This window comes from Arvicola amphibius, chromosome 9 (genome assembly GCF_903992535.2).
Source record: "Arvicola amphibius chromosome 9, mArvAmp1.2, whole genome shotgun sequence".
NCBI lineage: Eukaryota > Metazoa > Chordata > Mammalia > Rodentia > Cricetidae > Arvicola > Arvicola amphibius.
In genome coordinates, this window is record NC_052055.2 from 53,910,024 (window position 1) to 53,923,316 (window position 13,293).

At 45.6% G+C, this 13,293-nt stretch overlaps 1 protein-coding gene across 3 annotated transcripts in view; it reads left to right on the plus strand.

The window, feature by feature from the left end:
• Window positions 1-11,563: 11,563 nt before the first annotated feature.
• The window catches only part of Ano6 (anoctamin 6), a 175,484-nt gene continuing 173,754 nt past the window's right edge, over window positions 11,564-13,293 (plus strand). For all 3 annotated transcript variants that reach the window (XM_038342219.2, XM_038342220.2, XM_038342221.2), the window contains exon 1: window positions 11,564-11,747. In XM_038342219.2, coding sequence (XP_038198147.1) covers window positions 11,675-11,747 — 73 coding nt within the window. In that variant the 5' untranslated portion in view covers window positions 11,564-11,674. The remainder of the gene's footprint in view (window positions 11,748-13,293) is intronic.

The window sequence follows — 13,293 nt, forward strand, 5'->3', positions numbered from 1 at the left end:
CTGGAGGAGGGTCCAGCCCATGGTGGGTGGTGCCATGCCTGGGCTGCTGTTCCTGGGTTCTATAAGGAAGTAGGCTGAGCAAGCCATGAAGAGCAAGCCAGTAAGCAGCACCCCTCCATGACCTCTGCTTCAGCTCCTGCCTCCAGACTCCTGCTCTGTTTGAGTTCCTGTCCTGACTTCATTTGATGGTGAACAGATATGGAAGTGTAAGTTGAATAAACCCTTTCCTCCCTGAGGTACTTTGGTCACGGTGTTTCCGCATATCAATAGTAACCCTAGCCATGACAAAGGTCTAGCTACTATCCCATATGAATTACCAGGAACTATGTATGATGCTCCATCATCACTGTCAACTTGACTGAATTAGTAATCACCTAGGAGATTACACCTCTGTGCATGCTGTGAGGGCTTTACAGAGATGAGAGAAGTCCCACCCTGAATGTGAGTGACACCATTCATGGCTGGGATCCCATACTAAACAAAGAAAGATGACAGCAGAAAGCAGCCGATCGGCTGTGTTCTTCCTGCTTCCCGGCTGCCACAGCCTGTGAGGAGATGCCTACATTCCTGATGCCACAGCAAGCATGGCTGTAGACACCACACCATCTGTTACCACACCGTCTGTGTCTTCAAGCTGGGCACCAAAATAAATCCTTCCTTCCTGGAGCTTCTTTTTGTCAGTTGTTTGGTCACAAGAACAAGAAAAGTGACTAAGCTGTGTAACACATTATCACAAAACAAAGCCACCTGTTACTGTGGAGCCAGTGAGCCGGGAGCTCGGGCAGGTGAAAGCAGAGGTTTGTTTCAGTCTTCAGATGTCTATTGCTGTGAAGAGACACCATGACCAAGGCAACTCTTAAAAAGAAAGCAATTCATTGGGGCTAGCTTACAGTTCAAAGGTTTAGTTCATTGTTGTCATGGTGGGAAGCGTGGCGGCATGCAGGCAGACAAGGTGCTGGAGAGGTAGCTGAGAGTTCTACCTCTGGATCTGCAGGCAGCAGGAAGAGACTGTGACACCCTTCCTCCAACAAGGCCACACCTACCCTAACAAGGCTACACCTCCTAATAGACATTCCCTACGAGCCTATGCGGGCCATTTTTTTTTTTTTTTCAAATCACCACACTGTCCTACATCTCGATCCTCAGCTGAAAGACTTTATAGCTAGGGGCTGGAGTTATCTGAATCTGCCTATTCAACTATATGTCTCACCTAAGCCTACTAACTGAAACACACACACACACACACAAACTCTCCACCCACAGAGTCAGAGGTTTGTCACAGCATTGGTGACTGGTTTCTAAGGAGAAAATCCCACAAAGAAGGGGAACCGGGAGAACCAGGTAGAAAAGTTCAATTTTTTTCCAACTGTGCAGCCTTCCAAGCCACCTGTTATCTCTTCCTCTGTATTATGATGCTCAAGGCTGTCCAGACTGTGCCCACACCCAGGGTGAGAGAGCATGGATTCCATTTTTTCATTGGGAACAGCGCTGTTTATGGTATAATCTGGTTAGGGTTACTAGTGGTCATGAAACACCATACCAAAGCAACTTGGGGAATAAAAGATTTATTCAGCTTACAAACCCAGGTGACATTCCATCAGTGAAGGAAGTTAGGGCAGGAACTCAAACAGGCAGGAACCTGGAGGCAGGAGCTGAGGCAGAGGCCATGTAGGGGTGCAACTTACTGGCTTGCTCCTCACAGTTTGCTCAGCCTGCTTTCTTATAGAACCCAGGACCACCAGTCCAGGAATGGCACCACCCACCATGGCCTGGTCCCTCCTCCACCAATCACTATTTAAGAAAATGTCCTACAGCCATATCTTATGGAAATATTTTCTTGATTAAGGTTCCCTCCTGTCAGGTAACTTTAGCTTGTGTCAAGTTGACATGAAACTAGGCATCATGACATAAGGAACATGTGGAAAATTGGTAAGTAGATTGGATTGACTATCCGTAACGAAGACCATCTGGCAAGACACAACATGGGGGTGACTTGGGTAGTTTTTAGAGGTAAAAAGTCTGTTTTCACAAAGTCAGAATGTGCAGTGGAGGATTGGAGGTGAGAAAATGGAGCACTTAAATGTCCAAGTTTGAGATATGGATGTATAACATCAAGATACAGAGGATACTATTTTAAAACCGTGAGGCTGAATGAATATCACAATATATTTAAGATAATACATGATAGGAGGTAGAGTTAACCATCTAAAGACTTAGTAAACAGACCTGGTGCCTGTCATGTCAGCAAAAGCCAAGAATTGAGTCCTCAAGCTGTGCCTTATTCCAGAACAAAGCAGTTCACTCTCGGTTACTTCCTACTTAGGGAGATCTAGTCACACTGGGTCCTTTTCCTGAACAGAGCATACAGCTAGTTCAGATATAAGTGAACCATGAAGTGAACTTTATAAAGAGCATAAATTAAATGCTAGAATGGGGTAAAAGTAGCTGCTCTTCAAGTGTGCATCGGAGGCATTCGCTGTGGACCAGGGGAAGATAGAGGAAGGAATCAAAGTTTAAGCTGCAACCCAACTGAGAAGGGAAAGCCGAGTAGAGAGATGGACAGAAGTGACCCAAGTAGAAACAGTAGCATGGCTATGTGACAGGGGAAGAAGCCCTCGGATAGGTGAAGATGCTGAAGGCGTGCTGAGAACGGGGCTGGGAGTGTTTACAAAGCCTCATGTCGTGACAAGTTTAGCCACTACCCACAGCACACCGAGAGCCCTTGAGAGCTTGAAACATGTGATGGCACTGATTTTCACACCACGAGGATGATTCTGACCATCGAAGGGAGAAAGAATTGGAAAGGTAAGAAGCCAACGAGATGAAATAATGCCTGCAGTTCCACAGCATCCCTTCCCATCCTACAACGTACTGATCTTTTCATGCTCGACCTCTCTGCTTTGCCTCATAGCATCCAAGATGCATCAATGAAAATATCCCCTTGCGGGGGCTGGAGAAATGGCTCAGAGGTTAAGAGCATTGCCTGCTCTTCCAAAGGTCCTAAGTTCAATTCCCGGCAACCACATGGTGGCTCACAACCATCTGTAATGAGGTCTGGTGCCCTCTTCTGGGCTGCAGACATACACACAGACAGAATATTGTATACATAATAAATAAATTAATAAATAAATAAATAAATAAATAAATACTTTAAAAAAGAAAATATCCCCTTGCTTGTACCCTACATTCCTTTCCTCTGTTTCCTACTGCTGACCTCATCTAGTCAAACTCGACCCTAGTAATAGCCAACTGCCTAGCTCCTTGTCACAAATACCACAGAAAGGGCTGGAGAGATAGCTCAGAGGTTAAGAGCACTGGCTATTCTTCCAGAGGTCCTGAGTTCAATTCCCAGCGCCCACATGGTGGCTCACAGCCATCTGTAATAAGATTTGGTGTCCTCTTCTGGCCTGCAGGCCTACATGTAGACAGAATACTGTATACATAATAAATAAATAAATCTTTTTTTAAAAAAAAACCAAATACCTCAGAAATGAACTGTTCTAGAAATTAACAGCTCCATAAAACAAACAAGGGAAAACATGCCCACACCAAAACCACCCCCACATGACCATCCTGACAGGTTTCCCTTTAATCCTATGACCTCATGTAGGGTTTTTGGTGTCTTCTTTGCTAGTTTTCTACCCATGTTCTTTCTAGGAGTCTTAAGTCAATATTCCATTCCTTCTTTCTGCATTAACTTTCAGATTCTCATGTCTGCTAGTGACCTTGGTTTCTGTTCTCCAGAGAAAAAGAGAAGTTTTATCTGAAATAGCATCTGAACCTTAAAGACATTATGCTAGGTAAAATAAACCAATATAGGTGAACACCATCTGTATCATCCCACTTATATAAAGTTGCTTTGTTTATACTCAACAGAAGGTTGTGTGCAGGGCAGGGGAGATTACACACAGCACAGAGTTTCAGTTTTTCAGGAAAAAAAAAAAGCTGTAGGGATCCATTACCCAGCTGTGTGGATTATGCAATGCTTCTTAACTGCACACACACATGTCGAGGTGATCACTTTTATGTTGTTTTGTTGTTTTTAACCAAAACAAAGAGCAAAACCCCTTCCTGTTCCCCTCCAGTCTCTTTTCAGTGAGTTGGTTATATTCTCTCTTCACAGGTCTCCAGCCTCCTGCGACTCATTTACCCCGAGGCAGGGACCCAGGCTGGCCAGGGCATTGGCTTTATCAGGGTGGTAATGCTCAGAGGCTGCTGGGCAAGGAGCACTGTCCCAGGCTGAGAACATACTGAGCTTGTGTGTGTACATCAGGGTACAGAGAACACACAGAGCTTCCACAGTCCCTGTGATTTCCTCTTCTAGGAGCCTGGAACCCAACAGCCTGGTTGCCAACATGAACATCCTCGGCCATTTATTTCCTTACCCTTCATACTAAAGCAGAGATGCCAATAAAGACAACCCGGAGATGGATGTATATCGTTAATAAATATCAGAAATGTGGATGCTTCTGCCATGAAGAGGCTTGGAGCGCTTAAGAACCACAGTTAAGAATTGCCACAGAAGGTGCCAAGTGAGGCCACTGTGTAGGAGAACAAATTCATATCAGACACAAAGAATGGAATGTACAAGGGAGAGATCTGGTCTCTACAGCAGACGGAGGGAAGATTAGTGGAAGTGGCACCTAGGATCGCCACCATGAAGGTGAGGAACCAGAGGAAAGCTGCTCAGCCCTTCCTGCACCCGTGCCAACAGGGTGGGGCTCAAGACCACCCAAGGCTCAGAAGGGGGCATAGAGACACCCCAATACTTAGTCCTCCAACCCATGACCATGAGGGGTCTTAAGGTTAGTTTCCTTGGAATAAAAATGTGGCTTCCTTTATTGAACAACATTTTGTTTTCTTTACAGATTCAGTCAAGAAAATATTTAAGAAGGCATGGTAGAATATTCTTATAATCCTTGGGAAATTCCTTCGGACACTAAGGCAGAAGAATAGAGTTTAAAGCCAAGGCCAGCTTAGGCCAAGTGACAAGGGCCGATATCAAGAAACTCAAAACCATTACAAATAAAATGGCGTTTGACACCTGACCATTCATCTGGAGCCTTTTGGGCAGCTTTCTTTCTTATCCTGTGAAGTCTTTGGTGATTTCTTTCATGATGATCTCTAGGGATAGATGTGTAATTATTGAAAATAATGAATAAAAAAATCAACACATCAATAAGTGGTTCTTTATGAATATCTATAAAGAAGATTATGTGTAGATCATTCACAAAGAGAAACAGTACCATTTCTAAAGTAGAGTTCTATAAAGTAAGTTAGGGAAGAGACAGCATAATCCAGGGTCAGGAAACGTTCTCTAAAAGGGCCAAGGGATAAAGATTTCTGATGTGTAGGCCATAAAGTCTCAGCAAATGAGGTAAAGGTGCAAAGAAGGTCATTCTGGGAATTGAATATATTCATAAAGATGTGTTCCTTCTGAGTTGTAGAACACGTGTAAGCACAGGCCCAAGGTTCAATCCCCAACCGTCAGAAAGAAAAGAAACACACATTCTCCAACAGTAGCCATGTGTGGGGACTCACAACCACAGGTTCACACTCAGGAGGCAGAGGCAGGAGATTTGCTGCAAATTTGAGGCCATCCTGGTTGTATTACTATTTTTCTGATGCTGCGATAAAATATCATGACTGTATTAGTCAGGATTCTCTAAAGTAACAGAACTTATAGAATTAAACTCCTTTAACTATCTATCTATCTATCTATCTATCTATCTATCTATCTATCTATCTATCTACCTACCTACCTACCTATACCTACCTGTCTATTTAGAAAGGTAATTTTTTGGAATTACTTACAGGCTGTGGTCCAGCTAACCCAACGATGTCTGGCCATGAAAGTCTAAGAATCCAGTAGTCAGTCTCCAAGGCTGACTGTCTCAGCTGGTCTTTCATATACGATGGAGTCCTGAAGTAGGCTCTAATATTAGTAAAGGGAGTGGACCTGGAAGCAAGGTGAGAGCAAGCAGACAGGAGCACAAGGTTCCTTCTTCCATGTCCTTATATAGGCTTCCAGTAGAAAGAGTGGCCCAGGTTAGACCTAATATTAAAGGTGTGCCGTGTTACCTCGAAGATCCAGATTAGAAATAGACTTTCTCACTTCAAATTAGGCAGAAATCTCTCACAGGTGTACCCTCCATTTGGGGTTTTAGTTAATTCCAGATGTTGTCAAGTCAAGCAGGAATAGCCAACACAATGACCAAAGGCAGTTTACAGAAGAAAGAGTTTATTTGGTTTTTGGTTCCAAAGGGAGAGTCCTAATGCTGGGGAAGGTATGGCAGCAGGGGACCAGAGTGAGAGCCTGGGAAATCACACCTTCAACTCGCATGGGAAGTAAGGAGAGTAAACTGGAAGTGGGGAGAGGTTATACACTCTCAATGCCCACCCCCAGTGAGATTCTTCCTCCAGCAACCTCTGCCCTCTACTGGTCCCAAACCCTTCCCAAAGGCATAACCATCTGGGGATGAGGTGTTCAAGCACCTGAGCTTACGGGGTGGGCATTTCTCATTCAGACCACCACATTGGGCTCTATAGTGAGGTCCAGGGCAGTGGAGACTAAATCCTGAGACTCTGTTGTAAAAACAAAGCAGAACAAAGCAAAGCTCCCATTGGCCAATGGAGCAGAGTTGCGCTCTCTGAGATAAATCCACATTCTTACAGACGATTGATTTTGGACAAATGTGTGGAGAACACACTGTGGGAAATGACAGTCTCCTAATGCTGTTGGAACAACCAGATATTCATCTGTAGAAGCATCAAATGAGATTCAGATCCACATCTCATCTTGCATACAAAGGTCATCTCAAACTGCTTAAAAGACTCAAGAGTAAGACTTAAAGCTGGAAAGTGATCTCAAGACCTCAACAGGCGACAACCAAAAGCAAGCCCACAAATGGATAATAGGTATGTGAAAACATTCTGAACAATTCGAACTAAACACTACAAAAAAGGCAATTAAAATGAGCGCACGTCATTGACAACGACTATTATTCACAAAGACAAAAGGAAAGAAGTGCCAGGGGCAGAGAAGAGAACCGTTTGAAGCTGCTGCTCGCAGTGTAAATTGGTAATGCCACTGGGGAAAACAGCTTGGAGGTTCTTCAAAAACTGAACACTAAAAGTAGCACATGCTCCAGCAACCCCCAAACTAGGTCCATATCCAAGAGACATGGAATCGGTACCAGAGAGTACCTGCCCTCACATGTGCTTTTAGTGCTAGTCACAACAGTCAAGATAGCAAGTCAGAAGCCAGGTGCAGTATCACATGCCGTAATCCCAGAGGTCCTGAGGTAGACATAGGAAAATTCAGAATTCTACATATAGCAATTCAGAATTCTGCACTACATAGCAAGTTCAAATTCAACCTGGGTCACCTAGTGAGAATCTTATCTTGAAACAAAACAAAACAAAAACAAAAACAACAGCAAAAAAAAAAAAAACCCACTGTTATGTTGGCACAAGCTTTTGATCTTTTGAGGCAGAGGCAGGTGGATCTCTGAGTTCAAGGCCACCCTGGTCTACAGAGCAAGTTTCAGGACGGCCAAGGTTGTACAGAGAAATCTTGTCTTGAAAAACAAACAAACAAAACACAAAACAAAACAAACTCCCTAAACAAACAAAAGCCTAAGATGTGGCAAATACATAATGGAATAATCAACCTTTAAACAAGTGGAAAGGCTATTCAACATGATACAAAGAAAACTTGAGGTCATTAAACTCTGAAATAAGGAGTCACGGAGAGACACAGATGGCATGATTTTGATTCTATGAACTGATGGAAACCAGATCTCGCTATGTTTCCTAAGCTGATGAAACTCCTGAGCTCAAATGATCCTCCTGCCTCAGCATACTAAGTGTATGGCCACTGCAGAATTTAGAAAGGTCAATCTCACAAGAGCAGAGAATAAAGTGGAAGTGTTTCAGTTAGAAAAATAAGACCCAGAGATTTACAGTATCCACGATGACCACAGTTAGTGTCTTGACTAACACACACACACACACACACACACACACACACACACACACACACACACACTGCTTTTTAGAGGCAGGATTTCACTGAGTTGCCCCGGCTGGAAGAAGCCTGGAGCATTGGGGAACATCACTATGTGCAGTTCTAATGGACCTCTTAAGGCTTTGAGTTCTTCTTGGAATCTTGTAGAAATCTCCTTCCATTACAGTACTGCTTAGGGAGACACCAAAATTCTTGCCTTATCCTTCCTGATAAATGGTCCCCTTCCATGTTATTGGTAACACTTAGTTCCAGTACCTTTCAAGGAACCTGCACAGTCAGAAGCTACACTGGCGTGTATTTACTGCTGCTCTAAGTGGCACCTAAGTGGCATCTTCTCACCATCCCATTAGGCCACATCCTCTTTATTGCATCTCCTGGGAACATTTGCATTGACTTTTCCTTCTGCCCAGAACTGGCCCTTCAGACGGTAGTTGCATGGGTCTTCCTATTCCTGGAAAGTCAGGAAGTCAGCCTCCTCAGTAGGAGTCTGAAGCCCTACCCCCAAGGTTATGTAAACAGTAACAGTTGGGGAAGAGAGATTTCCTGGGTCTGAGTTGCTTGAAGGAGGTTCTGAGCTGGTGAACCACACACAGGTCATTCAGGGAGCACCAGGAAGCAGAGCTCCAGTGATGAAGCTTTCTTTCCTCATCACCTGTGCTGGGGGATGGGCTCTTCAGTGACGCATCTGCCCTTAAGCCATTCACGCCCCAGTAATTAATTCCATAAGTAATTCCAATACGCAGGGTCCTGTGGTGGTGTTACTCGGGTCTGCTGTTGGTTCTGTATCTGATTGAAGGAGACATTTGCTCATGCCTCTCCAGAAGAAGTCACACAAGAGTTACAGGATAAAAATGTCGGGGTGATGGGGGATAATTCAGTGGTTAAGAAGAGTGTAGCACCCATGCCAAGCAGCTCCCAGCTCCAGATCCGAGGGACCCGATGCCCTCTTCTGGACTCCTAAGGAACTGCACTCAAATGCACTAATCCACACACACAGAAACTACACACACAAATAATTAGAAATAAAGCTTAAATATTAGAATTTTAAAATTGTAAAGTTATAAAAAATTAGAGCCCATTAGTCAAAGAACATATAAGGTTCAGTAGCTGCGGGGCCTCTGTTCCATCTGGTGCTGGTTTGACAAACCAGGCTTTGACAAGGGGCAGAAGTCAAGGCCGGCCTTGCAGTCCACATGACTGAGATCACAGTTCTGTGTCTGGGCAGGAGTGAGACGTTCTTTACTCTTTAGAGTCTGGGTGATTTGATTGTGGTCACAGAGAAACCCTGTCTCCAAATAAATAAATTAATAATAAAATAAAAATAAGAAGGAATTCAAGATGGCAACCGTAGGGCTACAGAACCTCAGGTTTCAGAAACTTCTATGGAATATAGAGGCACACTGAACGCCCATAGACCTCTCCTGTCTTGCGATAGTTAAATCTTTGGAGTGTCATCTGTTCTCTGGGGAAGGAGAAGTACTACATTCACAGGCTCGGCCGGCCAAGCATCCCTATGGTCGAAGACAAATGAGGAAGAAGGTACTTGGTCCGCGGTTCCTCACTTGGAAAAGCTTTGCAAATACAAATATGCTGGCCATATAATGCTATGAGCATGTTCTCTCCCAAGCTATAATATAGACAGTCCTTTAGGGTCAAGGGTGTGGCTCCTAAATAGGCCTATTGGATTATTTTTTGCAGCATATATTGATCAATTGAAAAAAATGCATGAGGAGAACTGTAGGAAATGCATTAATGGATCAAATGGGGTATGCTAATAATAGACCCATGGCTGGCCTAAGTAAATAATTCAGTTTCCTGTGGCAAAAGCCATATCTACATAAAAGACTAGCAATGTCTCTGCAACATTTATCAAGAAAGACGGCAAATGGAATCTCTAAAATCTGTTAAGGATCCCAAACGACTCACTGAAACTTATCTCAGACTGAACCCCTAAGAATTTTCTAACTAGGAATCAGCTTTGAGCAAAGTCTTGGGTCGGAAAACACTGAACATTTGCTGAGAACCATGGCAGGTCACTGATGAGACTTGGAGGGTTGGAGGAAGTGGTGTGGGTGCCCCTCTGGACACACTCATAGTACAGACCCTGTCCCTAACACCGACTCTTGGTGTGGTTTCAAACAAGATGCTCTCCCGCTGGGCTGGGGCTCAAGGAAAGAGCGCTGATCACTGCTAGCTTAAGACGAAAAGACGACGACCGTAAACCGTTTAGAACTCTATGCAGCGCCTAAAAAGCACCGAGTAAGTATTTGCTGAATGAGGAACCTGGAAACTGCTTGGGTAACCCAAATGCCACTGGAGTAAAGAGTTCATTAAAGGCACCCCTCCCCCACCCCCTCCAGCTCTGTCCTGAAGACCTGGTCTTGCTGCAGAATCCCCTGCTTCAGCCTCTGGAGTGCTGGGATAGAGGTCATAGTTGGGATTACAGGCCATAGCTGGCTCTCCCTACCATCCCCCCATCTCAACATCTCCATAACTCTTCTAGTTTTTATAGTAGAAGTGGTCTTCTTTACTAAAACTGTACCCTAAGAAGCAGGGATAGCGTTTCCTGGTCCTTTTCTGAAAAGTAATTTGCACTCTTTTAGTGCATATTGTTTTAGTGCGTATTTGTGGTTATATTCCTACGTTAATATTGATCTTGATTTTTTTTTTCTTCAAGTGAGACCATTAAAAATAACTATATGAGTATTGGCTGTTGTACAGTGCTCCCCTAGCATGCCAGGGGTGCTGGGCTGGATTCCCAGCATCTGAGAGGGGAAAGAGGAAAAAGAGTAAGTATGTGAAAGAATAAAATACGCCGCAGAGTTAGTGTCATTGAACAGCACTGGAGCATATAGTAGGAATGGGCTCAGGAAGCAAACGCTTCACCAGTGAATGAGCTTCATTCAGCACTGCAGAAAAACGACTTTTCACCAGCGTCCTTGACAGAAGCTCTGCAGACAGGCGACCCAAGGGCCCTGCAGTTCTGTTTCCCTTCGTTTCTGGGGCAGACTCCCTTCGTTTCTGCGCTCCATACTCCTTGAGTTTTCAGGGAGGCATTCCTTCACTCTCCGCCTTCCTTTTTCCCTTTCATTTCTTTGTTCTTCCTGGTACTGTGGTTTCCCACATTGCCCTATAGAAGAATTTACACGTAGCTGTGACGTGTTCGGCCTAGTCCCTGGCTTTGAGGTCTGATTTGCATCGCCAGCACCCACTGCACCCCGCGACCACTCCGTGCGATTGCTTCCACGGGAGGACAGCGGGCACTCCGTGCGCACGTGTACTCTGCTCCACAGTAATCTGGCACATTCTGTCTCATTGCCATTCTGCAGAATAGTTTAAAAGCCCTTACAAGCCCCTCGGAGCCCGCCTGTATCAGCAGCCGCAGCGCGTGCCGCAGGCGTAGCCGGGTGAACCCAGCCTCCCCCCCCCACTTCCTCCTGGGCGCCCCGAAGCCGGGGCGGTTTGATCTGGGGCGGGAGTGGCGGAGTCTCTCTGAGCATGCTCAGTCGCTAGCTGCGCGGCTTGAGAAGCAGAGCGCGGGCGGAGTGCGGTAAGCAGTGCCTAGAGGGCTGAGCGGAGCTTGCGGCCCGAGCCGAGTGGAGCCGAGCAGCGCCGAGCGGAGCCGAGCGCCGGTATTGGGGAGACATGCAGATGATGAGTAGGAACGTTCTGCTGAACATGGAGCTGGAAGAGGACGACGATGAGGATGGAGACATCGGTGAGTGCCCGGGGCTGGGGCGCGGGGATCCGGGGCGGACAACTCAGCGCGGAAGCCAAAGCAACTCGGTGGCTTTTCCTGTGTCCGCTCCGGACGGTTGCGGGGTCCCTGCCCCCGGGTCCACGACACACCTGATCCGGTGCCGCGGAGGCCGCAGGCTGCACCTCACGCCGGTCCCGCCCGCAGCCCCGCACCGGCCCGCAGAGACAAAAACAAAAGGACTGGAGCGGCGGGCGCGGGGCAGGGACGCGGGGCGACGCCGGGCGGAGGACGGTGGCCCGTTTCCACCAGGCCTCCTGCACGTCAAACCGTTCCATTTCACGGCCTCCAAACACTTTACAAAGTAAATTTAGGAGTTGGGTGTGGCTTTTTCCTTCCTTTCAGATTTTACCCACAAATCATTTAAATCAAAGGAATTTGATAACACCCCGCTCTAAGACAAACTTGGGGATTACACTCCAAGACTTAGCCTTCGGCCTTTCCTTCTGAAAGAGCGATCTCATCTTTGTGGAGAGAGCAAACAGTATTCCTTTTTAAAAAGGAGAGAAAAGTGCGCACAGGTTGACCTCTTTGGCGCCTCACCCTGTTGAGCCCAAGTTTCTGATTTACCCGACTTGTGCAAAAGTTAAGGCTCTGCACCTGGCCACTGCCAGACAGAAGATCCAGGATGCGACTGTTCAGTGGGATTGAATAATTGACCATTACATAAAAATACCACCCCATGGGAGCCGCGTTGGAAAGTTACTCTCAAATGAACACAATCAAGTTTCTTAGGAAAATATTCTTGTCTATCATCGTGAGGTACTCAAGTGAGAACCAAGCCGGAATGGAAGTTGACATAAACAAGTGACTCAGTGTAACTACTTGGCGCCGTCAGATTTCAATTTAGAAAGAAAATCTAATTTGGTCTATCCCCTGTTACATGATTAGGTTACATGATTAGGCATCATAGGTTCCTCTTCAGGGCCGGGCAGTAGGTTGGCTTTGCTTTTAGTGACCAATGCAATTCAGGCTTGTTCCATGAAGTAAAACAGCAGATGCGGTTAATTTCCTCTGCCTCTTCCCCCCCCTTCCCCCCAGTATTTAGGTTGGCATTTTAGTGTAGCTAGCAGACAGACAACTGATTTCGCCAGGCAACAAATATTTAAGCAGGTTCTGGCGACTTTTGGTTGTTCTGTATCGAATTACACTTTTAATGTGGAGTGCAGTGACCTTACTATCAGAAACCGTTTGTCCATGTGTCTATGTCATATAAATGATTATGGTCGAGTGTACTTCCTTGGCGGTTACTGAAGTAGGCAGTGGTTTACAGGCGACTACACAGTAATTCTGATTTCCATCTGTGGGAGAGGAGGAGACCCTGGTGAGAAGAAGGTTATAGCTGTAACCATGCCTCAAATTGTGCTGAAGCTCTCGATTAACGACTTCCTCGGGACTTGTCACTACGCTGATAGCTGTGTGGTCATTGAAAGCATGACCAATATCGGCATTTTCTGGTGAATTTCTCTTAGCTTTATAATTCAGAGCGGGAAAACTACTCTGGCAC